Source organism: Chrysemys picta, chromosome 3 (genome assembly GCF_011386835.1).
Source record: "Chrysemys picta bellii isolate R12L10 chromosome 3, ASM1138683v2, whole genome shotgun sequence".
Taxonomy (NCBI): Eukaryota; Metazoa; Chordata; order Testudines; family Emydidae; genus Chrysemys; species Chrysemys picta.
The window spans coordinates 33865228-33892012 of NC_088793.1; the positions used below are offsets into that span (position 1 = coordinate 33865228).

A 26785-nucleotide genomic window follows, 5' to 3' on the forward strand; every position below is an offset into this window, starting at 1 on the left:
GGGTGGGAGAGAGCACAAACCTGAAAAAGAGTAAAGATAAAACAAATCACTAGACAAAAAAGTCAAATCTCAGTTTTTCTCAGTAGAAGACCAGTCAGACTCCATATAACCACCAATTTTCAACCACCACCTGTAAATATGCATGATGTTACAGAGCATTCAATTCACTTTTATAACAACGCTGTTTAAAGAGAAATGAGCTCTAGTGCATTACTGCTAATCAACAGGCTGGCATATCTATGTCAAATGTTAATTATAAAAAACTTACAGCTAGCAACAAAATCTGTAGAGTCTTGTTAGTGAGACTTCATGATATCACCACTAAAAGTTCTTCAAGCCAAATTCACAGATGTATAGAGTTTACGGCCAGAAGGGACATTAGATCATCTAGCCTAACCTCCTGTATACCACAGGCCATTAAAATTTCACCCACTTTCCCTGAGCCCCAATTCTGCCCTAAGTTTCACCGGTGCAACTCTAACCTAGCCTGAGAGAGAGATATCTCTTGAAGAGATAAATGGGGGGGGGGGGGCGGGGAGAGAGGGAGAGTGGATAGGAGTGTTAAGTTAAGTTAAGTTAATGGAGATATCCCATCTCCTAGAACTGGAAGGGACCTTGAAAGGTCATCGAGTCCAGCCCCCTGCCTTCACTAGCAGGACCAAGTACTGATTTTTGCCCCAGATCCCTAAGTGGCCCCCTCAAGGATTGAACTCACACCCCTGGGTTTAGCAGGCCAATGCTCAAACCACTGAGCTATCCCTCCCCCGAGTGAGTTGTGTCTGGGTCATTGTTGCTAGCAGAGTTGCACTCCACATCCAGACGTTTCTGGAATTGGGTGTGGTAGTTTTGGGGTTTGCTCCAATACGTTCCCTGTTGCTGTGGTCGGACTCAATGAGAGCAAGCTGTCAGGGCTGCCGCTCTGCAAAAGGCCATGTGAACTGTGGGGGTTGGGAGAAGCTAAGCCCAGGACCAGAAAGCAGGCTGATTTCCCTAACTCTGAAGCATTTTGCAGCAGGTTAGTGAGTGACATTGTTAACCCTCCAACAGGGAACCATGGGCAGAGTTAATTATAGAAAGGGAAAATTGGGAGGAAAAATTAATTTATTTTAATTGTATACTTTGAATGTTGTTTGATTTTAGCCAAACTGTTTTAGTTAAATTGTCTCAACTAGTATGATTCACCAACTTTTCTTTAAATGTGGAGAAAGTCATTTATATTTTACTATTCTTAGTTTTGTATTTTCTTGTAACAATTTTTTTTAAAAATCTACATACTTAACTGAGTGATTGATTAATCAGTTAGCTGACTGGCTAACAGTGATTTCAGAAGACGAAGAGTCTGCCTGGATTCCAACTGAAATTCCTACAAGTAAGTGGAGGGAAGATGTTGCTTTTGACTCAGCAGACTATAGATCTGGTGATCAAAGCCTCTGAGACTCAGGTGAACTCAACCTAAGCTTTTGGGAACTCTGAGTTCCTTCTCACTGTGTTTCTGTGGGGATTGACCTGCTTAGATTTAATTTGTTTTCTTTATTTATGTTTATGTATAACTATGAAGATAATGTATGTGAATTATAAAATAGCCATGTCATGCTGCAAACATTAAGTTATTTATTATTATTAATTATGTTTCTTTATCATAACATTTATAAAGTTAGTACTTAATTAAGTTAATCCCTTTGGTTCTTTTTGGGACTTGAATGTGGGGAGGTTGACCCTGTGCATCCTTGCTCAAAATCCTTAGAGACTGAATGCTGGGTCTCCAGCTGCTTTTCTATGGGAGTTGAGTTTTTTAGGCATTGAAGGAGGACAATGAAGTGAGCTCTACCCACCCAAAGATTACACAACTATTGCCTTCCAATAGGTTTGAACAGGCATAAATATTGGAACTTATTGAACAGTTCTATTCAAGATGTACAACAGATTGCAGCTCACTCTCTCTTAGCTGTTTCTTTTGGAAGATTAACAGAAGTAGTAAAAACCCAACCTACCAAAACACAAAAAGAACTCCCCCCTTTACCCCCCCAATAAAACCTCCACTCATTTGGTTACTTGATAGCAGCAACCATGACCCCCCCAAAGACGTACAAGAAACTGGTCTGTTGAGTAACAGGTATCACTTAATTACTTTTAAGAGTGGAACCCTACTTTAAAAGTTAGGATTCCAAGAAAAGCATTGATCGTACTGTAGAACAGTGGTTCTCAACCAGGGGTCCACCAAGTAGGGCCAGTGTTAGACTCGCTGGAGCCCAGGGCAAAAGCCAAAGCCCCACCACACGGGGCTGAAGTCCAGGGCCCTGAGCCCTGCCACCCCGAGGCTGAAGCCGAACTTAGCTTTGCAGGGGCCCCAGACAACTGCCTTGCTTGCTACCCCTTAACGCCGGCTCTGGCTTTTATATGGAGAAAACCAGTTGCTGTGGCACAGGTGGGCCGTGGAGTTTTTATTGCATGTTGGGGGGGGGGGGCACCTCAGAAAGAAAAGAGTTGAGAACCCCTGTTGTAGAATATAACAGGATATTCACAAAGAAAAATTTGGCCCAGGCACTTTCAACAGGTGGCATATTCCCCCATCCCCCTCACTCAAAAATGAGCTAAGGAACTTTTTAGAGCACTGAGAAGTGTTCTTGGTGCTTTTACTATGCAGTTTGTACTGAGACACCCATTTAGGTTAAGGGTGTTTCTGTGCGTTTGACTGAAATAGTTATACTGGTACAACCTTTAGTGTAGATGCAGTTACACTGGTATAAATCTGCCTTAAAGCAGTATAGCTTATACAGGAATAGCTATACTAGTATAAAGGACCTTTATATTGGTATAATTGCACCCACGCTGGGGGACAGGGTGTGCTGGGGGGAGTTGTGAAACTTTTCTTTGTGGACAAGGCCTCACAGAAGAAGTCCGACAAGCTCCCTGCCATGAAACACTCACAATTTAAAATGTTAGGTGCAAAACAGCAAATAAAGATAACCCCCCAAAAAAGGGTAGGAAGGAAGGGGTTTGGTTGGACAAGAGTTACAATATGATCCCACAGTTGCAGCATATGCCTATCCTGATAGCGGTGGGTTTTTTGTTTGTTGGTTTGTTTTAAAGTATAGTAATTCACTTCTTGGAAGAAGTTTATGAGCATAAGAATAACTGAGGGCCTAAATTAGATTAGGAAAACAAATGGAGAGGTCTGGAGATGTAGCCATATCTCTGTAATTGCATTTTCTACACAGTTAGGCACCCCCTTGTGTGTCTAGTTTTAGTTGATGTATTTTCTTTTCTTCTCTCTTTTTTAAGAGGCATACTAATGTCATGTATAGGAAATAGAGAACAAAGAACTACAAATTAATGGTTATATTAGATTTTTAAAATTTATATTTTAAATATCCTTTGTTACAACTCTCCTCCCAAATATGACCAACTGTAACAAAATATATAAATAATAAGCACCAGATTTAAATGCTGAGCTGAGTTAAAATGGGCAGCAGGTTTAAAACAAATAAAAGGAAGTTTTTCTTAACACAGTGCACAGTCAACCTGTGAAACTTCTTGCCTGAGAAGGTTGTGAAGGCTAGGACTATAACAGGGTTAAAAGAGAACCTCCATGAATTTATCTAGTTAAGTCCATTAATGGCTATTAGCCAGGATGGGTAAGGAATGGTATCCCTAGCCTCTGTTTGCCAGAGGGTGGAGATGGATGATCATTACCTGTTAGGTTCACTCCCTCTGGGGCACCTGGCATTGGCCACTGTCGGCAGACAGGATATTGGGCTGGATGGACCTTTGGTCTGACCTAGTATGGCCAGTCTTATGTTCTGACTCCAAGAGACACTATCACATATGTCAACAGGATTATCCACTTGTCTTAGCGTATGTGCAATGTGCCTCAGGTGGCCCATGACCAGGATTCATCACTGAATTTGGTCTAGTGGTTGAGTCATTAGCTTCCCTGGCTTGGGCCAGGTACTGATGGGAAATGCGATGTGAACGTTGATCCATGCCCCCCGATCATCCACTGTGTGATCTCATACTCCTATTTTATAGCTTCTCCCTACGTGAGCTCTGACTGGCTCAGTTTGCATATTATGAATATTTATGACTCCACCCTCCAAGGAAATTTACTCTCCTACTCATGCAAAATCACTGATCTGCCCAGTAACTACCAGCCCTTACTTCTGGATGGTTCTTGGCACTTTAAGTAAATGGCCTTGCTGTCTCCTTGCATGTGTACACAGAGATAGAAACAGAAATCAATTAACGTCTGAACTGCCTCCCCCTCACTCTCTGAACAACTAAAATACTGCAGTGCAAATGGCATGTGGGTAACCTGAGCAGAAGTCTTGGATTATTGTTAGTTCTTTGTTTTTCTGGACATGGGTGGGGGAATTATGTAACAAGGGAGAAGAAGCAGAAAGTGCAACCAGAAAGAAGCAACACTGGTTTCAAAGCAGGTCTCTGAGAAGAAGGGACAGCATTCTTCAGACTGTAGCCTCTAGTGTTTCAACATCTGAGTACTGGAGACAAAAAAAACTGCCATTGCTGCAGGCTAAAGAAGACTATTTGGGGATATTTTCAAGAAATTCCTGTACCTCAAGGTAAAAAAGGAACAAGTGCCAAATGGAAATAGTGCAACAAGGAGACGCAAGGCCTGGCTGTCAGAATGAAACATTATGAAAAATGCTCCTCAGAAGGCCATGACTTTGAAGATGATATAGACATGTCTGAACAATTTGGATCAACTGGTTATTAAACTTATTTTTGCACCAGTCTTATGGACTGTCTATCATGTTTTACTATGCTAGCAACTGATAATAGATTATGGTCATACATTTGTGTTTTGGTTGAATAACTGATGAATTTCAAAATATTGGTGTTCAGAATATTAATTGGTATGTTATTTTGTTGTGGGTGCATTATCAGTTACATTTTTACAATTACTGCCAGATTTCTGAAATGATTTTTTATTGCTTAATATAATCAAATATCCTACGTGAAGATTTCCTGATTGAAAGTGAAGTTTCATTATGCATTTAATAAATGTTAACATTTAAAAAAAAAATTTCAAGCTGTTTGGTATACTGCTGGTATAAGCGTTTAAACAGATTAAGATAATCCTTATGATTTATTAATTATATTCCCTATAAAACAGGTTTTAGAATAAATCAGACCATTTAAACAGTGTGCAAACAGCTGCAGTAGGAGGACTCTTTCACTTAATCTCATTTGCTTTAATGCACTACACTGAGTAATGCTCAGCGAGAGAGACTTCTTTTTACCATTTTGTTTCAGGCTCCAACTTAGACATAGGGGTTATGAACATCCATCATCTGCAATGTCTACAACTTCGAAGTCCTGTGCTGCAACCACCAGCAGTACCGCAACTGAATATACTTCAGACAGTATTACCTCTATCAAAAGAAAGACTTTCCTCATCATCCAGTAAAAGCATGGATGAGTTTGTAATCAGGACCAGCAGATTCCAGCAAGACTCCATCGAGGAAAAGACTGCTCAGTTAATTTATTCAACAAATTCAACCTTTCATCTTGTTTAGAGCAAATATTTCATTTGCATGATTCAATCATTATGACCAGGCTACACATCATCCGGCAGAGCAGACATTGCTGGAAGGTTGCTGGATACAGTGTGTGAGAGGGAAATTGAACGATGTGCAAAAAATATTGGTGGGAAATTCATTATTTTTAGTCTTGATGAGTGGAAAAACGTATACAATGATCAAGTAGTATGTGCTTGTGTGACAACAGAAGTGGGAGAGGAATAAAAGAAGTCTGTCTTAGGTCTGGTCTATACTACCCGCCTGAATCGGAGGGTAGAAATCGACCTCTCGGGGATCGATTTATCGCGTCCCGTTGGGACGCGACAATCGATCCCCGAATCGGCGCTCTAACTCCACCAGCGGAGGTGGTAGTAAGCGCCGCCGACAAAAAGCCGCAGAAGTCGATTTTGCCGCCGTCCTCACAACGGGGTAAGTCGGCTGCAATACGTCGAATTCAGCTACGCTATTCACGTAGCTGAATTTGCGTATCTTAAATCGACTCCCCGCTGTAGTGTAGATGTACCCTTACAGAAACAATGGATACAAAAGGAAATGCCCATACAGCAGAATACATACAAAGAAGTAGCAGTAAAAGCTATAACAAACTGAACAAAAATTTAAGTGTCAGATGTGTAGCTTTATCACTGCAAATGTAGCAAAGGTGAGAAGAAACCTAGAAGATAATGAAGGGAACCTGAAATTTATAACATACGGTTCAGTGTTCATTTGATGCATCTTTTAGCCAAAGACTTAAGTACAACTCCAGGAATAAAGGAGAATGCTACTGAAATTGCAAAATACTTCCGTAACAACCACTTTGCTTCAGCTTCACTGAACAGAACTGGAGGATCCAAATTTATTTGTCCCCCAAGATGCACGATGGAATTCAGTGGCTGACTGTTTTGAGCTATTTATTATGAACTGGCCTATTCTGATGATAATTTGTGAAGAAAATTGTGACAGAATCGATGGAACAGCCAAGTAGTCACCATTGGACTAAAGAGAAATGTAGTAGATATGCTGAATATATTGAAACCTATTTCCATAGCCTTGGACAAATTGCAGAACAATTGCTGTAATATTGCTGACGCTTTTGAAATTTGGAAAAAACTTCAAGAGACATTGAAGAAAGAAATACCAACCACAAAGTTAAACTGCAGGCAGTAAAGAAGCAGATGGATCAAGCATTTACTCCTCCTCATTTTCTTACCAATATTCTCAACCCAACTTGCCAGGGTAGAAGATGCTGCTGCTATAACATGGGCATCTAATAATCACCCATCAATCATGCCACCCATAATAAATTTCAGAACTGGAGGTGAATCATTCAAGCAGAACATGTTTGCTGATGATGTTTGTAAGAAAGTCACAGCACTGAATTGGTGGAAGTCTCTAGCTAAGCTCCTGGAACCAGAATTTGCTGAAGTGCTAAACCAGTATCTGACAACAGTAGTCACTTCTGTAGGCACAGAAAGAATGTTTTCTTAATCTGAATTAATTAATTCGAAGTTGATTGGGAGTTAAAAAAACAGGAAAAGTTGTCTCCTTCTTCTAGTCTATGAATAAAAACAAGAAGGGACGGGATGAGATCTAAAAGCCTAAGTCACGACTTGTTTCATTTTTAAGGGACGTAGATGAGTAGGAAGTTAAGCTCCAGTAACTTGCATTTAGGCATATTTGAAAAATTTCCCAGGGTGTTCTGAAATAATCAGTTTAGTTCATTGGCTACAGAATCCCTGTTTCTTTAATAAATCATTAGTTGTAAATGTGAAATATGTCTTGATAAGAGAAGTTTATGTATCCAAAACATTAAAGGTTGTTTTGTTTAATACAAATACATTTTATATGCTGTTTTGTGTGTTTAATTACAATCCTAATGCAGTTTGACACAAATCATTACCAAAAGGCTAGTTATCTAGTAAATAAGCAATACATCATTCACAATTTTCTAACATACTAAAAATGTACAATTAATAAGAATCAGAAAATATTAAAATATATATTTGCTTAAGTAATGATATAGTATACAGTCTTTTGTAGAAAAAAGATGTCCCAAATCTTGTGTAAGGATCTATTTAGTTGTAAATCAACACGCTTTAATGGTTAAGTCAACGAATGAGAATGCACCTTTCTTTAGACACTAACTGAAGTACAAATGGAAAAGTTGATTAAAATCAATTATTTAAATCCAGGCTTTCCATTTGGTGATTTAAGTCATCTTGATTTAATTTAAGTCACCCTGGGATTTTTAAGTCATTAGCTCACTGCAAAGGTGTTGAAAGACTTGTTTAAATAAATAAATACATACATACATACAAACTTATTGTACATAAAAGGACAGCCATTAAAAAATTTCCACTGTATTTTGCTCATTCAGTGTTAAATGATGTGAAGATACATACCTAAGATCAAAAGCAGCTCTTGAGCACGACCCAAGGCAAAGACAGGAATAAGACCTCTACCTCCTCTGTTTACAATATCATGAACAGTGTTACAGAATCTTGCTTCTCGCTCTTCCCTTTTTTCATGAATATGGGTACCATAGGTGGATTCCTAAGTAGTAAAGTACATACAGAGCTATTATTAAAACAATGGCGAACCGCGGCCCCACGGAGCGGCGGGGGGCCGTGCCTGCGGACCGTCAACGTCTCATGGCCCACAATCAGATTACCCTGATGGGCTGCAGATTGCCCATCACTGTAATATACTCTTCTCCAAAGTCAACAAGAAAATGCTGACTAGAATATTGAGGTTATCTTATTGAAACAGAACTTCTATTTACAGTTAAATCTTCCATCCTACTGTAAATGCATCACATCTATGAGCCTCACTTGATTTTGCTCAAGACATGAATTGTAGGGAGAATGAGTGCATTGAATTCAGGTACCAAGTTTGCTTTAAAAAACAACAACAACTAGAAAATTGCTGTGAAAACAGAGGCTGTTTGTAAGGACAGACTCTGGCAGCAGAGAGAAGACTAGCATTTTGATACTATTCTCAGGGTTGTTTTTTAAATGCTGCTTTTCCTAAACCAGAAATGCTCACCCGAATGTGTAAAACAAATACACAGGCATTGTTGACTCTCAGAGACAAAACTACAACAGAAGAATCTGACTTGGTAGCCAGAGCTGTACTTTGGTGCACTGAGGTGACCCACTCTCCCTTTCTTTAAAGCCTTGTCTGCATTGGGGATTTGCCCCTGATTTCAGCCATTTGTGGCCAGCCACCAATGCAGCTTCACCAGTGAAAATCCCTAGTGTAGACAGGCAAAGCTGCTCTTTACCCTGCCTGAAACTAGGATAAACTCCACCAGCACAAACTAAGGGTTGTAAGAATGCAGCTACGCCAGTGACTGAAATCAAGGCAAATCCACAGTCTAGACAAGGTCTCAGTCTAGAGCCTTAAGGTATTTCTTCAGCAGAAAGGCAGCTCATAACACTATAAATAGGGCCCCTAACAAAGTCATGGTCCATTTTGATCAATTTCATAGCCAGAGGGTTGTAAAATTGGTCAATTTAACGTTTGCAGCTGTTTACACCTGAAATTTTAGTGTTATAATGGTGGGGTTCCCAACCCAAAAGGTACCTGGAAGTGGGTCTGATCTCTACCCCTCTTTCCCCCCCCCCCGCCCCCAGAGCTGCCATGCAAGTGAAGGACAAGTCCTGTCCCGCCTCCAGCCCAGCAGGTACTCACAGCCAGGAGCCCTCTGGCTGGGGCGCTTCCAGGAGCAGGGAGAGATCGTACCAACGTCCACAAGTTTCCTCCAGCTGCAGGAACCTCCAGATCTGGGCAGAGAGCTTCCTGCAGCAGGGGGAGGCACTCGGAGGTGGGTCTGATCTCCCTCTCACCTCTCAGCTGCTATGCAAGAAAAAGATAAGTCCTGTCCTCCTCAGCCCTGCAAGACTCACAGCTAGGAGCCCCCTGGTTGGGGTGCTCCCAGCAGCAAGGGGGAGATCAGATTTCTTGGGGAAGGGCTTATTTCACAGTCCTTGACACATTTTTCACAGCTGTGAAATTGGTAGGGCCCTAACTATAAACTGTCGATAGAATCTATATGTAATCCCAAAGGTAAAATACCAGATTCCACTCTTTTCTTTGAATCAATACTGAACCAATGCAACATTATGCTGGTAGGAGGCACTATGATGCTGGAGATGCTCTCTTGCAGAGATGTAAAAACAAGGTCTTGACTATGTGTATTTATTAAAAGTCCCTCAATACTTCTTGCAAGAAAAGGGGTATTAATCTGTGTCCTGCCCATATTCCCTGCTGTAGCTTCAACTGTTGTGGTTGGAATGACTTCCTTCTTGTGCTACTCCTGTTCTAGCAGGTTTCTGGGCACACCTCTGGGACAAAGTTGGGGCTTACACAGGTTAGAGAAGTGACACAGAGCTTTGGATAGTGCTTTGAGACTGGCCTGAAACACAGTATACAGAAGTTATTATATGCTAAATACTGTATTGATTTCCCCTGCAGCCTGGCTGTAAGGGACACATAATGCACATTGCTAAAGTTACATGTCACCATCAAGCTTTTACCTTTATTTTGACACTCACTTTAGATCTTAGTAATTCCTTCTAGACACTCCCAACTACTAATTTAAAGAAATCACAGTGTGAAACTTACAATGATAAGAATATCAGGTTTAATATTAGGAATCTCAGCTGCCATCAAGTGTCTGTCTTCCTGTCTTGAGAAATCACCTGTATATAAAAGCTGTGACAGAGAAAGAAAAATAATAGATCTGTAATTAGACAGAATGACTAAGTCAGCAAAAAGATATTAACAACATGTTTTGTAGAGGAAAAGTTTGCTAAAATATTAACGCTAATATTCAAGGATTTATAATAAAAGGTTCAAATGTTTTGAATGTATTGAAGACTCTTTGATAAATACATTGTGCTTATATGTTTTATTATGAATACAATAAACAAATCCTAATTGCAATGACTGAAAGATTTCAAGCAGTATATATAAGCAGCTATAAACATAAGTATCAACATTTTTGTAGTTCCTCCTTTCTGTTACAAAAGTTGCATTTTTAGAGTTTTGCACCAGTACACAAGCCATGAAGAACTTAAAAAACTCAAGAGGTTCCATTTGAGAATATCATCATAATGAACATCATAATGAACAACAGCAACTATTTTAATTAGCTTACGTTGTACTAAAGACTGATATTTCCATATTATTACTTTAAACTGAGAAAACTGCACACTTATTTTTAAAGGAAAACCCATAATTTAAAATGCTTTCTCTAAGGTCTTTATCCTGCTCTTTAATACATTGGTCCCTCTCAGATCAATTCCTAACTGCATGGTGAAGAGCAAATTGAGCCCCAAACAGAGTGAATTACAGGATTTTCACTTCATAATTTCAACATGCTGTATCCTACCATTACTCATTTGAAGAGAGTTTAAATACAAATCATGCTCAAAAGCTTGAATAAGAACACAGATGACCAGCAGTGGAAAAGATAAATGGTCTGTGTAGCTTGCTATCCTGTAGCCTATACCACATGCTTCAAGAGAAAGCACAGAACATAATGCATATAAAAAATAATAATTTGAGCAATACACACAACAGAAGAAAGGCTGTTTCTTCCCACCACCAAGTGATGATCAGCAAGAAGACCACTATCTCTTCTCATTTTTATTCTAGCTATTTAACCAGAGTCTTCTCAATATATGTTCGTAACCCTTTCTGAATCTTACTAAGCCAGAGGTTTTCAAACTTTCATAATGTAAACTATATCTTAATAGGGAAATTACCTTGTGGATCACCACCTTCCATTTGCAACTACACAAAACATTTCCTCTCCCATTTGTGATCACTTCTTAGCGTGCCTGTGGACATTTTAGAAATTGCTTATAGGGAGGAAGATTGGTTTTCCTTTCCAGATACTGAACTGGGACTCACAAATCTGTGTTTGACATCTGATTCAGCCACAGACTTGTTGTATAACCTTGGACAAATTATTTAATTTTTCTGTGCTTCAGCTCCCTGTACATAAAAATGGGAAAAAGAATATTTCCCTACCTCACAAGGGTGTTGTGAAGATTAATTAATTAATGTGAGGCACTGTAGTACTATGGTGATGGAGGCTAGTGAAGTTCCTAGATAGAAAGACAGATATGGGAAAGTAAAGTATTTATGGATTAAGTTGCCTTTTAATGCAATTTAACTACTGGATGCAAGGACAGCTAGCAACAGGTGATCAGCCAGCTCTCAGCAGACCAGTTTGGTAATCTCTGTGCTAAATCATTCCAAGCTTAGACCACATATTTAAAACTCACCTCTTCCACGAAGCCTACATATACTATCTCACTTAAATAAAACTGCTGTCACTCACCAGCTATAACTGATTAAAAATAATACTTCAAGACAAAGCCTCCTTCTGGGTCTTCCAGTGTGCTTGCTTTGAGGTTTCTTGCCTATTTTCATATTTTGAGCTCTGAACTCATTGCCAATGCTTAAAAACTAATAATAAATTTTTTTGACAAGGAGTTACTGCTCTATACTAAAAAAATACCTTCACACCAGCTATTTCAATCATAAACATGGCTGCTCCCAGGACGTGGCCCGCGTGGTAACACCAGAACTTGATTCCTGCCACCTCTTTTACTTCATGAAAATTGATGGTTTCAATTTTGTCCATGCTTTCTTCCAGATCTGTCTCCGTGTACAGCATGTCATCTGCTGAAATATTGCTGTATGAAAATGAAATGGCCAAGTATCAGCTAGTTTCACCGGTTTACTTTACAGAATAATTACAGATGTGCTCCTTTGATAGATTTTGTAACTCTAGATCCCCATTCAAAATTGCAGATTCCTTCCAAATTAAAAATATTGAACCAGCTAGAGCCATGGTTTCTAACACTATTTCCCTAACCAGTATGAACAGGTCATATATTTATAAAGGCCACATTAAACTACTGTTTTCATGCAAGGCAGTGTCTTGTACTACCAGCACAATGGGTTCCCAATGGGCAGTACTTTAATACAAATACACCCTCTACCTCGATATAACGCTGTCCTCAGGAGCCAAAAAATCTTACTGCGTTATAGGTGAAACCATGTTATATTGAACTTGCTTTGATCCACCGGAGTGCGCAGCCCCGCCCCCCTGGAGCACTGCTTTACTGCGTTATATCCGAATTCGTGTTATATCGGGTTGCGTTATATCAGGGTAGGAGTGTAATAAAAATATAACTTATAGCTTGCTTTAGTAACCAGATCATAATACAGTTCTCACACACAAAAAAAGCCTGTCTATGCCTGTTAGCAAAAACTACACTTAATGATAGCTATATCTATCATACATCTGATCCCAGTGTGGAGAGGGATACCACATACTGCTTAGCTAAATCTATGTGGAGGATAGTGTGGAGGATAGTTAACGTACATTAATTATGACGCATTTCCCAGATTCAAATTCTGTCATTCATGTAAATACCATTGTATAATATTAGTCTTACGATTCATAATACATTGTATGCACCATAGTTGTAGCCCTGTCAGTCCCAGGATATTAGAGACCAGATGGATGAGGAAATATCTTTTATTGGACCAACCTATGTTGGAGAGAAAGACAAGCTTTTGAGACACACAGAGCTCTTCTACAGGGCTGGGAAAGGTTCTCCAAGCTTCACAGCTAAATGCAAGGTGGAACAGATTGTTTAGCATAGGTGGTTAGTGTTTTAGGCTCTCTTCCTCACATTCCAAGGCACCATTCTAATGCTATGTCTACACTACTGAGGTAAGTCTACCAACTCTACACAATTCCAGCACGAGAATAACGTAGCTGGAGTCTACATAACTTAGGTCGAGTTACCGCGGGGTCTACACCACGGGGGATCGATGGGAGAAAATCTCCCGTCGACTTACCTTACTCTTTTTGTCAAGGTTAGAGTACAGGGGTCAACTGGAGAGCGATCTGCAATCGATTTGGCAGGGCTTTATTAGACTTGCTAAATCTATCACTGGTGGATTGATCTCAGAGCTCGATCCCTGCTGTAGTGTAGACCTGTCCTATGACAGAGTGGCTCGTTAGCACCTCTGCAGTCATAAGATAAAGAGGAGGAGGCTAGTGGGTTACAGATTGTTGCAATAAGCCATAAATCCAGTGTCTCTATTCAGTCCATGATTTTTAGTGTTTAGTAGAGTTATGAATTTAAGCTCACAGCCTAGTCTTTTGAAAGTGTTGTGCAGGTTTCCTTTGAGGATTAGGAGTGATAGAGATACTATATCTGACCTTTCACCAACAGAAGATAAAAGATATTATCTCACCCACTTTCTCTCTCATAATACACTGGTCCATTAAGCTTTTTTCCCTAACTGACCTTTTGTGTTTTAAAATTAAACTATCTGGTGAAATTGTAAAATGTACAATTAATATTTGTTGAACTCCCAAATTATGTTCAGGGCTGTTAATGTCATAAAAAAAAGATGGCTCCTCTCCCAAGATACACAAGAATAATGAAGAAAGGAGGAACAAATATATGCATGTAACCAAGCAGCCCAGTGTCTCCCACAATCCTGGACATCAGGGCTGGTCTCCTCTGTCTGCAACTTCATGGAGGCAGATCAGCATTTTGGCACCACGCACTGGCCAGACCCTCTTTGCTCCCACTTGCCACCAGTTTCTCTGCCTCTATGGCAGCAGACAGTGGTGGTCGCTACTGATCCCGCTCTTTTTCAATTTGAGCTGCTTCTGCCCAGTTTTTGAGCAGTGGAGAACAACGTTCTCCCTCTCCGACATTCATCCTCCTCCCTCAGGGATTTAATTCTCTCTGAGCATCTGCTGTAGCATCGCCCTGTCCAGCTCCTCTGCCCCTTGAAGGCATGGCAGAGCAGCCAAGAAAACACAAGATTAGATCCAAGCAGTGTTCTATTTGTGAATCCCCTAGTTTTGGCAGATAGTGAGTTGTGCACAGCTTGCATCCAGCCAACCGGTCCTAGGGCTGCAAGTCAAACAGGCAGGTGGAGTCCCCTATCCACCTAGGCAGTCACAACTCCAGTGGGAGAAGAATGGACCAGGAACCCCAGCGCAGACCAGGGAGAGGCTTCAAAAAGTGACGAGGACCCCGACAACATGACTCAGGGCACCGAGGCAGATGAGCTGTCTGGCTCTGAATGTGAACAGGATGGGTGGAAAATGCAGGAAAGTTTTTTTTCCCCCTCAGAAATTTCAAGCTATGTGCACAAGGTTGTTTCCACAATTCAAATCCAACCTGAGCAGGCTCTCGAGAGTAAGCCTCAGAGTAAATAGGTCCCCTCAAAATCCACCCCTGAGGTGGTGATACCCCTTCACTCCTCCTTCAAGGAAGTGATTAGGGATGAGTGGAACAAGCCTTATAAGGGCAAGCGCATTAACAAGAGCAACTTCAGGCTCCATAACATTCAAGAACCAAAAGGGATCTATTGCTGATACCGAAGGCTGACCTGCCACAGAGTCCCTCGCCAGAGATATGGTTATTCTCTCAGAGGGGGAGTTCTATACTAAGGACACCATAGACAGAAAGATGGAGGCTACTCTCAAAATGACTTTGAAGACTCCTCCACCGCCGTCCGAGTGTCTCTGGCAGTTCCCTGTTTGCAGGAGCATCTTTCCTAGCTGGAAGATCTCAAAACCTTTAAAGAAAGATCACCCTGACTTTGGTTCAATTTTAAAGAAAGTCTCCCTAGCAACAGCTTTTGTAGCTGATGCCTCAATAGATGCAATGGGGTTCTCAGCCCGAGCCATGGCTTTTAGTGTAACTAGATGCCACCTAGGGCTCTGTCCCTAGAAAGTGCACATTCACTCTAGGCAGGTTCTATGCTTGGCCAAGTTGACAGGCTCCCTCGTTTTTGGAGAAAGGCTGGAGAGGGAGGTGGCTGACAGTGCAGCAAAATCTCACCCTGCCCCACTAAGTGCCCTAAGGAGAGAGTACATTAATCGGCTTTCAGACACATGCACTCCTTTCACTCTTTGTAACAGTGAAGGGACAGCCACACCGGTACCAGCAAAGAGACAACAGATTCTCCAAGGGAAAAAACAGTAGAATCGAGATACAAGGGGAAGCCCAGAGGGACCTCGGCCGCTCATCCATCTAATCCACTTTATGACTGAGATTGTGTAGGCCTCTGTCCAGAACTGAAGCTAGGGGACAGAATTTCACATTTCCTAGAGGAATGGCTCATCGACCACAGAAAAATGAGTCAGGAAGATAATGAGCCAGGGATATTCCCCCAAGCTGTGGGCTCCAGTCCAAAGGTTCTTCATCCAATCACCCAATTCCAACAATGCAGTAAAACACAATCTGATCAAGAATGAAATGTCTCATCTTCTGGATATGGCAGTGTTAAAGGGGGTTTCCCAAAATAAATGTTCTTCAGGTTCTACTTGGGACACAGAGGCCCACTGGTGTTAACATACAAAGGGTTCTTTATAAGCAACTCCCATCTCAGACCTGACAAACTCACTACACCTAATATATCATTTCCATGGTATTTAGCTATGAAAAGTAGCATGTGAGATCTCTCCTGAAAGCTTGTAATTTCTCAATACTCATAATCATTGCAAGATTTGTGCAAGTGTAATATCTAAGGAATAATGTAACTATATTGAAAATTATACCTTACGGTCTTGGAACAAAAGTTAGTCACCAGGAATCATATATCTCAGTGCTGGCCCATTCAAGTATGAGGGAGTTTTCACCTCTCTCTGATCAGCCAGTGATGAAATACAAGATTTAATTCTCTACCCTCATTGCATCTCAGAATAGTCAATGGAAAACTATCAAAGACAACTTCAAACAATCAAAACCATTTGGAAGTAAAAAGGAACATTATAAACCATCAGGGGATCGCCCTGTCTTTGAATAAAGACTGTATATTCAGCAAATCAGGTCTCCTCCAGGTGCATGGCTTCCTCATCAATGCCAAGAAAAGTTCCCTGGTTCCATCCACCAGGATAAACCGCCTAGTGGCAGAAATAGCCACCTCGATAGCAAGGATCTACCCATTACTAGAAAGGTTTCAGAAAATCCAGGAATTATCATCTTGCTCCAGAGCCACTGGAGATCCATCATAGAATTATACCGCCAACTGCTAGGACTCCAGGTCTCGTGTATAGGGATCACTTCCTGGGCACAGTCACAGATCAGACATCTTTTCAAGCCTTTATATTAAGGGTCTGGAACAAATGAAAGATCAAGTACAGGTACCGACACAGGTGTTCAACTCCTTACACTGGTGGTCAGTCCACAACGATATGTCCATCTGCTGCTGTGGAATACATGTCTGCATCACATCTCAAAGAACTACAGTTACAGTAAGTAAGAGTTTCTTCTTCGTTGAGTAGTTGCAGACATGTATTTCACTTAAGTGACTCACAAGCTGTACCCACAGGAGGTGGGGCTCAGAGTAAAGTATATTAGATAAGGATTACAGGACCACTTTCCCAAAGTTTGTATCTCTTTCCCATAATTCCTGCCACCAGGAGGTAAATCCAAAATTTTTAAAGCTGCTATATTACCTCCTTCAGGCAAGAAGCTACTTAACACTTTCTGCAAACAAATACTTTGCTTCCACAGACTCCCCTACTACAGCCACTTAACATGCTTATGTATGCAAAGCACCCTAAAATTTTCATACAGGTCAGGGACACAATCTCATCTCTATTAATGTTTACTTTTGACATTATATAACTACTATTACAGTAATGCAAAGGGACAATTACTGTTTGACCTTTCAGGGAATGGATGCCTCTGGAAGAGAGCAAAAATAAACTATAGACTTAACTACTAATAAACTCACCCAACACACAGTTCAGGCAATATATGTTTGGGGCATGGGAGTTAGACCAAAAGGAACTATCCTATATACTTGAACACAATACCAATATAGTTAACATTTGAAATGTATAATTTAATATAATAAATATAATGCCATGCTCACTGTTAATCTCAAACTATGAAAATAGCCAAAAGGTTCAAATTTGGACCAAAAAAAGTCGAGGTTTTATACAAACCATCTTATAAGATCAAAGGAAATGTTTCCATAAACTTGTATTTCCACTGGACTTTTAAACAATTTGATTTTTGTGGGTTTTTTAAAAAAGTAAACAAACAAAATTCCCCTTTCATGTTTGCAGCCCAAACATTATGACCTAAAAGTGAAATTGACTAGAAATTAATTTGTCTACTTCCATTTATCAAAGCTTCAGGAAATGCAAAAAGTAAACATGACAAATAATTAAAAGTAAATTAGATGTATTTTCCTTCATTTTTAATGCTATAAATTAAATGTTATTAGTAACCTAAGTAAGTGAACTTTTAAAGAAATTTACATATGATTATTAAACTGACAGTGGTCTTTTAAAAATATAAGATATAACAAACTGCATTCAAAGCCCCTCAAGTCATCGCATCATTTCTCACACACTTCCCCCACTGGACAGACAGGAGCAGCAATTCAGGAGGGAGTTATAAAAACAACCAGTGTGTCCACTTACCTAACCTTGACGTAATCTGAAAGAAGCCACCTGTAAATAGCTTTTGTAGCATGAGTCATAAATGTTCTTCCTTTGAAACTGGTCTTCTGCAGAAACCATGGTAAAGCCCCACAGTGATCCAAATGGAAACTTAAAACGTACAAATGAATACAGTTAATACATTAATATCACATAATACAAATCACAGAACCATATAAATGTAGGTTTGGGAGGGACCTTGGGAGGTCATCAAATCCAGCCCCCTACACTGAGGCAGGACCAAGTAAAGCTAGACCATCCCTGAGAGGTGTTTGTCTAACCTGATCTTAAAAGCCTCCAATAATGGGGATTCCACAACCTTCCTTGGAAGCCTGTTCCAGAACTTAACTACCCATACAGTTAGAATTTTTTTCCTAATATTTAACCTAACTCTCCCTTGATGCAGATTAAACTGGTTACTTTTTGTCCTACCTTCATAGGTATGGAGAACAATTGATCACACTTCTTTTTATAACAGCACTTAACATATTCGAAGACTATTATCAGATTCTCCACTCCCCCAGTCTTCTTTTCTCAAGACTAAAGATTTCCGGTTTTTTAAATCTTTCCTCATAGCTCAGGTTTGCTAAATCTTTTATCATTTTTGTTGCTCTCCTCTGGACTCTTTCCAGTTTGTCCACATCTTTCCTAAAGTGTGACGCCCAGAACTGGACACAGTGCTCTAGCTGAGGCCTCACCAGTGCCGAGTACAGCGGGACAATTACCTTCCATCTCTAACATGCAACACTCCTGTTAAATATACCCCCCTGAATAATATTAGTCTTTTTCACAATTGCATCACTCCTGTTAAATTTCTGATCTCCTGTAATCCTTGAGATCCTTTTCAGCAGTACTACTGTCTAGCCAGTTATTCCCAATTTGGAGTTTTGCATTTGATTTTTTTCTCCTAAGTGTAGTACTCTGCACTTTGTCTTTATTGAATTTCATCTTGTTGATTTCAGACCAATCCTCCATTTTGTCAAGGTCGTTTTCAATTCTAATCCTGCCCTCCAGAGAGTGCGCGACCCTCCCAGTTTGGTGTCATCTGCAAATTTTATAAGCATACTCTCCATTGTCCAAGTCATGAAATATTGACTAGTACTGGACTCAGGACTGACCCCTGCAGGACCCCATTAGATGCAACATCTCAGTTTGACAGCAAACCATTGATACCTCCTCTGAGTAGGATTTCAACCATCTTTTTTAAATGCCAAACCATTCACTAATTTACTACCTTAATGCAATGTTACATAAATCAGGAAACACAGGAATTAGGGTTTCATCAGCAATGTTAACTGGGCTGCATTATGCATTCTGTATATTCTAAGATATTAAGATTGATACATTAAAATGCAATAGAGAAAAGTTAACTTTTGCATTTTAACATCTGCATTTCTTGATAAATTTTACCTATAGAACCTTACAATTACGTTTTTTTTGCATGTAAAGAAAAAGGACTGATAATGGGAGGGAAGAGAATGAACATCACACACAGAGAGAAAGGACGACAGAATAAAGCTAATAGCAGTGGCCCCAAAGTTGGCACATGGGCCACCACAGATTAGAAGTGAACCACTGAAATGTTTTTAGTAGTATACTAGATAACAATTTGGTCATTCCTACTAATGATGCTAATTTTAAAACAGTGGTTTTGAGATAAAGGTGCAACAAGTGCATTTTAATTACCGTACATAAAGTATCTGAGTGAATGCCTCTGTAACCCCTGTATCAGCATTTCTCAAACTCTGGTCTGTGGGGCACTGGTGGTCCATGGAGAGCTAACTGGTCACATAGGGCTGACTATCCTTGTTTCCAGGTGCTAAGTCATATTATCAGCCCAATCTAACACCCTTTTAAGTCAATGGGTATCTTCTCAACTCCTGATCCAACTCCCATTAAAGTTAGCTAAAAATACAATAAATACTTCCCTAATATTTCTTTTACACAAACAATTGCTGAAGTTGACATAGTGATGTTATGTGATCACGAAAGGGAGGGGAGAGTGGCCACGAGGTCACAATGGGCATGGAGGAGAGCCATGACATTAAGTAGTAGTTTTGTAGCCTACAGGTATTTCCTGGGTGAGCCATAGGTATAAGTTAAGGCAACAAACCAATAAGCTTGCAAACCTCACGGCCTGTAAGACAATAATTTAGCTAAACTAATTAAGGCATAAGGCCCAAAAATCCTTAGCATAAGTAGCTAACCAAGAGTAACCCTAGATCATAAAATATCATAAGATGGAATGCTGTAATGACTAAACTGCTGATAGGTAATCACAGGATGCTAGTTTATACCACCCCGGAATATTTTTAGGTAGAGACATCAGCAGATGTCTGATCACAAGAATGCCATGGTAACTAATTGACATATATGCTAATAAGCTTGATGTAAAAGGATTAATAACCTATAGAGAAGGGCACCCCAATATTAGTAGGGAGAGGAACTACAAATAAGGAAAAGGGACTGAAACCCCTACAGAACATGCATTAAGCACAGTGATCTCAATATAACACATTATAAAAGCTGTATCCCAGCCCGTGTACCTGGGGAGATACCAGGATGACAACCACTGATGATGGTGAGGGGAACGATGAGGAAGATAACTAACACTTCAGGTTGTTTTGCAAGAGATGGTGTAAACCTATGGATGCTCAGCTCATTTTGTATTATCTCTACCTGCTTTGCTGGGTTGGGTGTTTGTGAAGTTGCTAACTGTATTAATAAAACTATTATAAATAAATGTGAGTGTTGTAACTGTATGTCAAGGCTCCCAACTGAATACTAATTCTGATAATACTGGGTCTGATCTTGGAACAAGAACCAGCCAAATTTCAGACTGCTAATTGGGGAAACTAAATCAGTAATATAATCAATATGCAATCAACAGATTAGGCAACAGTTCACCCTACACAAATATTGGGATAGTGTCTGGATGACATCTGGCCCCAACCTTTCTTAAAAGTTGGAAGTCAACAAGGCTTAGAGCAAGAACTCAAAGCAAGCATTAATTCTTGTTCTGAATGCAACTTACTGACTGATTAAGAGGAGATCAATCTCAGCAGGATCTATCAAGTCAATGTAAGGTAGGGCATCCATTCCTTCTAAGCCAGGGTGAATTCCACAATCAAGCTGAAAAGTGATGAAAAATAATTAAAATTCCTGCTAAAAACCTATAAAAATGAATAAACACATACAAATTTATGGCATCATTACAAGCAAGTGTCATGCGGGAAAAATTCATTTTGCTTATTCACAGTTTTTGACACATTGTGATATATTAGACTCCAAGCTAGACTCTAGGGCAGGGTTGGGCAAACTTTTTGGCCCAAGGACCACATCTGGATATGGAAATTGTATGGTGGGCCATGAATGCTCACAAAATAGGGGGTTGGGGTGCAGAAGGGGGTGGGGCCAGAAATGAGGAGTTCAGGGTGTGGAAGGGGGCTCCAGACTAAGGCAGGGGGTTGGGTGTGGGGAGGGAGGGGAGTGAGGGCTCCAAATGGGGGTGCGGGCTCTGGGGTGGAGCTGAGGATGCAGGGAGGTGTTCTGGGCTGGTATCGAGGGGCTCAGGGAGCAGGAAGGGGATCAGTGCTAGGGCAGGGGGTTGGGGTGCAGGAGGGGGTAAGGGGTGCAGGCTCTGGGCAGTGCTTACCTCAAGCAGCTCCCGGAAGCAGTGGCATGCCCCTCCTCCGGCTCCTAGGCGGAGGTGTAGCCAGCCAGTTCTGTGCGCTGCCCCGTCCTCAGGCGTCGCCCCTGCAGCTCCCATTGGCCAAGGTTCCTGGCCAATGGGAGCTGCAGGGGCGGCGCTTGGGACAGGGGAAGCATGCAGAGTCCCCTGGCTACCCCTATGCGTAGGAGCCAGAGGTGGGATAGTCTGCTGCTTCTGGGAGCCGCGCAGAGCCACGGCACGCACAGAGCGGGGCAAGCCCCGGACCCTGCTCCCCGGCAGGCGCTCGAGGGCTGGATTAAAACGTCTGAAGGGCCGGATATGGCCCCCAGGCCATAGTTTGCCCACTCCTGCTCTAGGGTATCTGTGTAGGTGACTTATCTTCAGTGGAAAACTGAATGCCTTTTGAGAGCCTATTTTTCAGACCTGAGCCTTTGCATGTGCATTTTTGTACCTACACGAGCCTCTAGCCACACTTTTCCAATAATAACAGTTGACAGCATAAGTGAACAGCCTTTCATGTGTGGATTCTATCACCTGAGTACACAGGCATTAATGCTGGAAAAGCAAACAGAGCATCTGTGCATACACACACAACTGTGTGAACAAAGTAAAGGTTAGGCTCAGACACCACTGAAAACTAGATTGTGAGCATATCACCTACACTTATACATAAATAGATACCCGAATTTTCTCTCAGGATTTATACACATCTTTTATTACTAAATTAAAATCTCATATAATAGGTCACATCCTCTAAGTAACATTGCTCTTGGGAACCAGAGACTTTGCCTGTTTAGGGAAAGGCAGACATCGATACCAGACTTTTGTGAGGAACTTGGATTTAACACACAATAGCTTTTTACAACAGATCCTGGTAATTCAGGTGTTTACAAGTAATTACCATTATTTTTCTTCCTTTAAACTCCAGAATAATGCATGATCTTCCTACTTCTTGCCCAGCACCTCTGTGAAAGGAAATCCATGACAAAGTTAGCAAAAACAAAAAAACACCCACCGTATCTAAACACAGTTAACTACATCTCTGTTTTAAGTGCATTTAGATGCCTATGTGCAGAACTCATCATTCTACTGTTTAACAATCCGACTGTAGAATGAAAGGTCAATCACTATTTAAACTAACTGAACAGTGACATTTCATTCAATGAAACTGAGATCCGGTCCATGACTAAAGCACAGAAGACCTAAATTTGGGAAAGGACTGGTATCTTTTCTCTAGGATGGCAAATGAATGCTTGTTGCCGACCTGGGCTAAAGCAATCTAAATGCTTACAGCAAACTTACCCCCGAAATATTTTGGTAACTTGAGGGTGCTTTCTATTTATAATAGAACAACTGTATCCTAGGCTGAATGAATTTAAGGTATCAGAGACTATTAGCCCAGCACAGAATTATTTCAGAGTTAACAGGAAATGCCCTCAAGTTATTATACTGATTTCTTTTATTAGACACAAAATTTTCAGCGAAAGGAGAAAAAACACAAAAAGCAAAACCAATTGTCAAACTTCTGAAAGGTACACTGTTTTAAAATAATTAAGCTCTTTTTGCTTTTCCTTTCACCATCTCTTTTCCCCACTGCTATTCAGTTTCTTCCCTACAGATAAGTAAGGTGCTTGTCCTCAGTAATTGCAATAGGTTTTTATGTTAGGGAAGGAAAGATGGGATTCCCCAAATGTAAAAAAGCCAATGAACACTCATATACATGGCCATTATTATAGAAACAGGTGTCTCAGGGATCTGTACAAAAGAAAGGGGGTAAAAATCAGAGGAAGGAGGAAAATGAATAAGGGATTTAAACTATGTTTTAAAGCACTTTCCCTTTCAGTGGAGTGTCAGCCCTCATCTCCTTGCTTTTGGTGTGCTGTTCTTACCCACACACACCCTTTAGATTCACATGTACAGGGAGATTTTCTGTTTCTGTCAGAAAAGTGAAGAACAGAAGTGGTATATTTGTTGATAACAAGCAACTTGAAAATTCTGAATAGGAAGCCAACCCAAAAACAGGGATTACAATAGCCCAAGTAGATTCACATGTTTTGCATATTCACAGCAAGGAAAATAAGAAAGAACTTGTGCAATTATGCAAATACCAGTACTCTGATTGGCTAATGGTTGTCAGTCAAAGATTTTCATACTGTATGGGGGAGAAATAACCATTCCGACATTGTACAAACCTCACACCCAAGACAAAATCTTGGGCTTAATATAGAGGTATCTGGCTAAAAATTAGTGGTCTGTGCTATCCAGGCCATACTAGATGATCTCCTCTGCCCTTAAACTCTATGAAACAACATAGTATAGGGAACTGCATAATTTTGGGGGGAATTAAACATTAAGTATCCACAGCTATGCAGCCTCCCTGCATTCTGATGGGCTGAGACATTCCATTTCAGTACTGTATAATGTAATCTGTACTAATATATCAGCCCTTGACACAGGCTTACTCTAGTAAAGAACAATTTAAAATTTTGAAATGTTTGATATTGTGGCGATAGGTGCCTTTGAAAATTCCAAGATAAAGGGCTCTCTGTGTTAGTAATACTTCCCCTTTTCCCACACAGCTATGATTTTACTTCCCTAAAGATGTGCAATGCTTTCAACTGTGAGAAAAAAGGACTGGGCTGAGAATATTTGTTTTGAAAGCTAACTCATCTCCAAAATATTTTTTTCACCACACTGGCAAACACACGCCCTTTAATAATTCATATACTTTGTTCTGATAAATGAGTACAGATAGTTTGGGTCATTTAGCAGTGACATAACTTATCTACTCTCAAGTTCATCTTTGCAATTTGGTGGCATAGGTCAAGCCTCCAGAGCATAAAAATTGATAGATGCCAAGTAGGAAGAGAGATAATATCCTGCACTTCACAAAGAAAGACACGTAACATAGCCAAGGACGCCTTACGTTTTGCTGAAAAAAACACAAGTAAGAAGAGAGAAACTGATAAAGAAAGATCAAGCTTCTCAGAGGGTGATGCAACGGAGAGCTCAGCTCCTTATGTAGCACCACTAAATTCAGCACAATCATATGACGACAGTACCATGTAGGGGTGGGCAACCTATCCCTCGGCTCCTTCTCTACTGTTACCTCAGCCCAAACTCCCTTGCTACGAAAGGCCATTTAAGTTATGGTATTTTGCAGCTTTCAGCACTCAATGCTGAGAGGCAGTTTTGAATTATAAAAGTTTTGAATTATAAATCTAACATTTTTTCTGTTTCTTCGTTTATTACTAAAGAAACTAAAGTGCCAGTATTAATGTAATTATTACAAAGGGGAAGCCTAAACAAGTATGCACTTGTTTCCTGATGTATCTAAAGTCATCCAGTTACACTACTGTAGAAATCACTTATCCAAAGGCAAGATTCAAAAAGGGATCAGATGTTTATATGGATAACAGGAACACCCAATTTTGGAAGGGAGATCAAACCTCAGACTTCAGGGTTTAAGCCTCTTTCTAAGTGATCAGGGAAAGAGCTAACACGGGGAGCAGATTATCCCAGATCTCTCTGCTGTACAGTTCTTACGCCTTCCTCTGACTGGTCTGGTGCTGGCCACTGTCAGAGACAGGACACTGACACTCAGTGAACCTTGGGTCTGTTCCAGTGCAGTACAGTAATTCTTACGATTCTATGAGAGAGGTGTCACTGCTTTTCTTTTTTCCAGATTAGGATAGGTTAACATATTTGTACAATGCATTTTGTACAGAATATTTCTTGCATGACTGAGGGAGATTTGCTTTTAACTGCTTAATAGCCTCACCAGCTGCTTCAAATCCTTTGGTAGTTTCAGGAATTACCAGTCAAAATACTTTTTTTGTTAAATAAACTCATTACCCCTAGAACTCTATTCCCACATGACTTGTTTTGGATTCTTCTAAAGAAACTACCTTTTCTTTTCTAGCCTCACATGCCTTAGCGTAATGTTTGCTGAAAGTCCGAGTTTTACTTCTTTCTTTTACCAATAATTAGCAGCTACCTTTATCTGCTGTCCTCTGAAATAAACAAAGTACCTTTCAATGAATGCGACTGAACAAAAGGGAGAGGGAAAGTGAAGTCACGTAATGTCTCTTAGCACCCAAGGGTTGTAATGGGAGCTCAGTGTGAATCCTTGTCTCTTTGTTGAAACTCCAAGGTTGCCAACTATGATAGTGTTTTGTGTGATGTGGATACCTATTCACTGGCCAACTGGACTGAAACCACCAAACCTGTTTTACACAAGCCAAGAAACAGCCATCAGATGGTAACAGCTTTTGTTAAAGTTAAAAAGTTTGCAAACAAATTTGAACAGGACACATTTACAGTCCTTTCAACTAATTCACTTCCATTTAGGTCCTGTCTACACCAGTGGCTCGCAACCTTTCCAGACTACTGTACCTCATTCAGGAGTCTGATTTGTTTTGCACACCGCCATGTTTTTCACCTCACTTAAAAACTACTTGCTTACAAAATCAGACATAAAAATACAAAAGTGTCACAGCCCATTATTACTGAAAATTTGCTTACGTTCTCATTTTTTCCATATAATTATAAAATAAATCAATTGGAATATAAATATTGTACTTACATTTCAGTGTATAGTATATAGAGCAGTATAAACAAGTCATTGTCTATCTGTATGAAATTTTAGTTTGTACTGACTTCGATACTGCTTTTTATGTAGCCTGTTGTAAAACTAGGCAAATAGCTAGATGAGTTGATGTATCAATTGGAAGATCTCTGACCCTGGGTTGACAACCACTGGTCTACATTACAGAGTTTTGTTAACACAAGTTACGCCAACGTACCACCACCGCTGTAATTAAACCATTGTTGCATGTCCACACTATGCTTATTGTGTTGGTGGAGTGCATCCACAATAGCAGCTCTTGCATCAACAGAAAACAGAGCACTGTGGGTAGCTATCCCACTGTGCAACTGGCCACAGGGTGCTTTGGGACAGGTTTGCAATGCCTCATGGGGGCAGGTACAGTGTCACATGATAAGGGCTTTCTCAATCCAATTGTTCCATGGGTATCCTACTAGATTACCAGCTGCTTT

At 40.4% G+C, this 26785-nt stretch overlaps 1 protein-coding gene across 1 annotated transcript in view; it reads right to left on the reverse strand.

Moving 5' to 3' along the window:
• Positions 1-26785, reverse strand: part of CPSF3 (cleavage and polyadenylation specific factor 3) — a 47371-nt gene that overhangs the window by 15842 nt on the left and 4744 nt on the right. The window contains exons 2-7 of the mRNA XM_005287743.4: positions 22629-22692; positions 21089-21186; positions 18037-18165; positions 12073-12250; positions 10167-10256; positions 7943-8093 (exon numbers count right to left, since the gene is read on the reverse strand). Of these exons, the coding sequence (XP_005287800.1) occupies positions 7943-8093; positions 10167-10256; positions 12073-12250; positions 18037-18165; positions 21089-21186; positions 22629-22692 (710 nt within the window). The remainder of the gene's footprint in view (positions 1-7942; positions 8094-10166; positions 10257-12072; positions 12251-18036; positions 18166-21088; positions 21187-22628; positions 22693-26785) is intronic.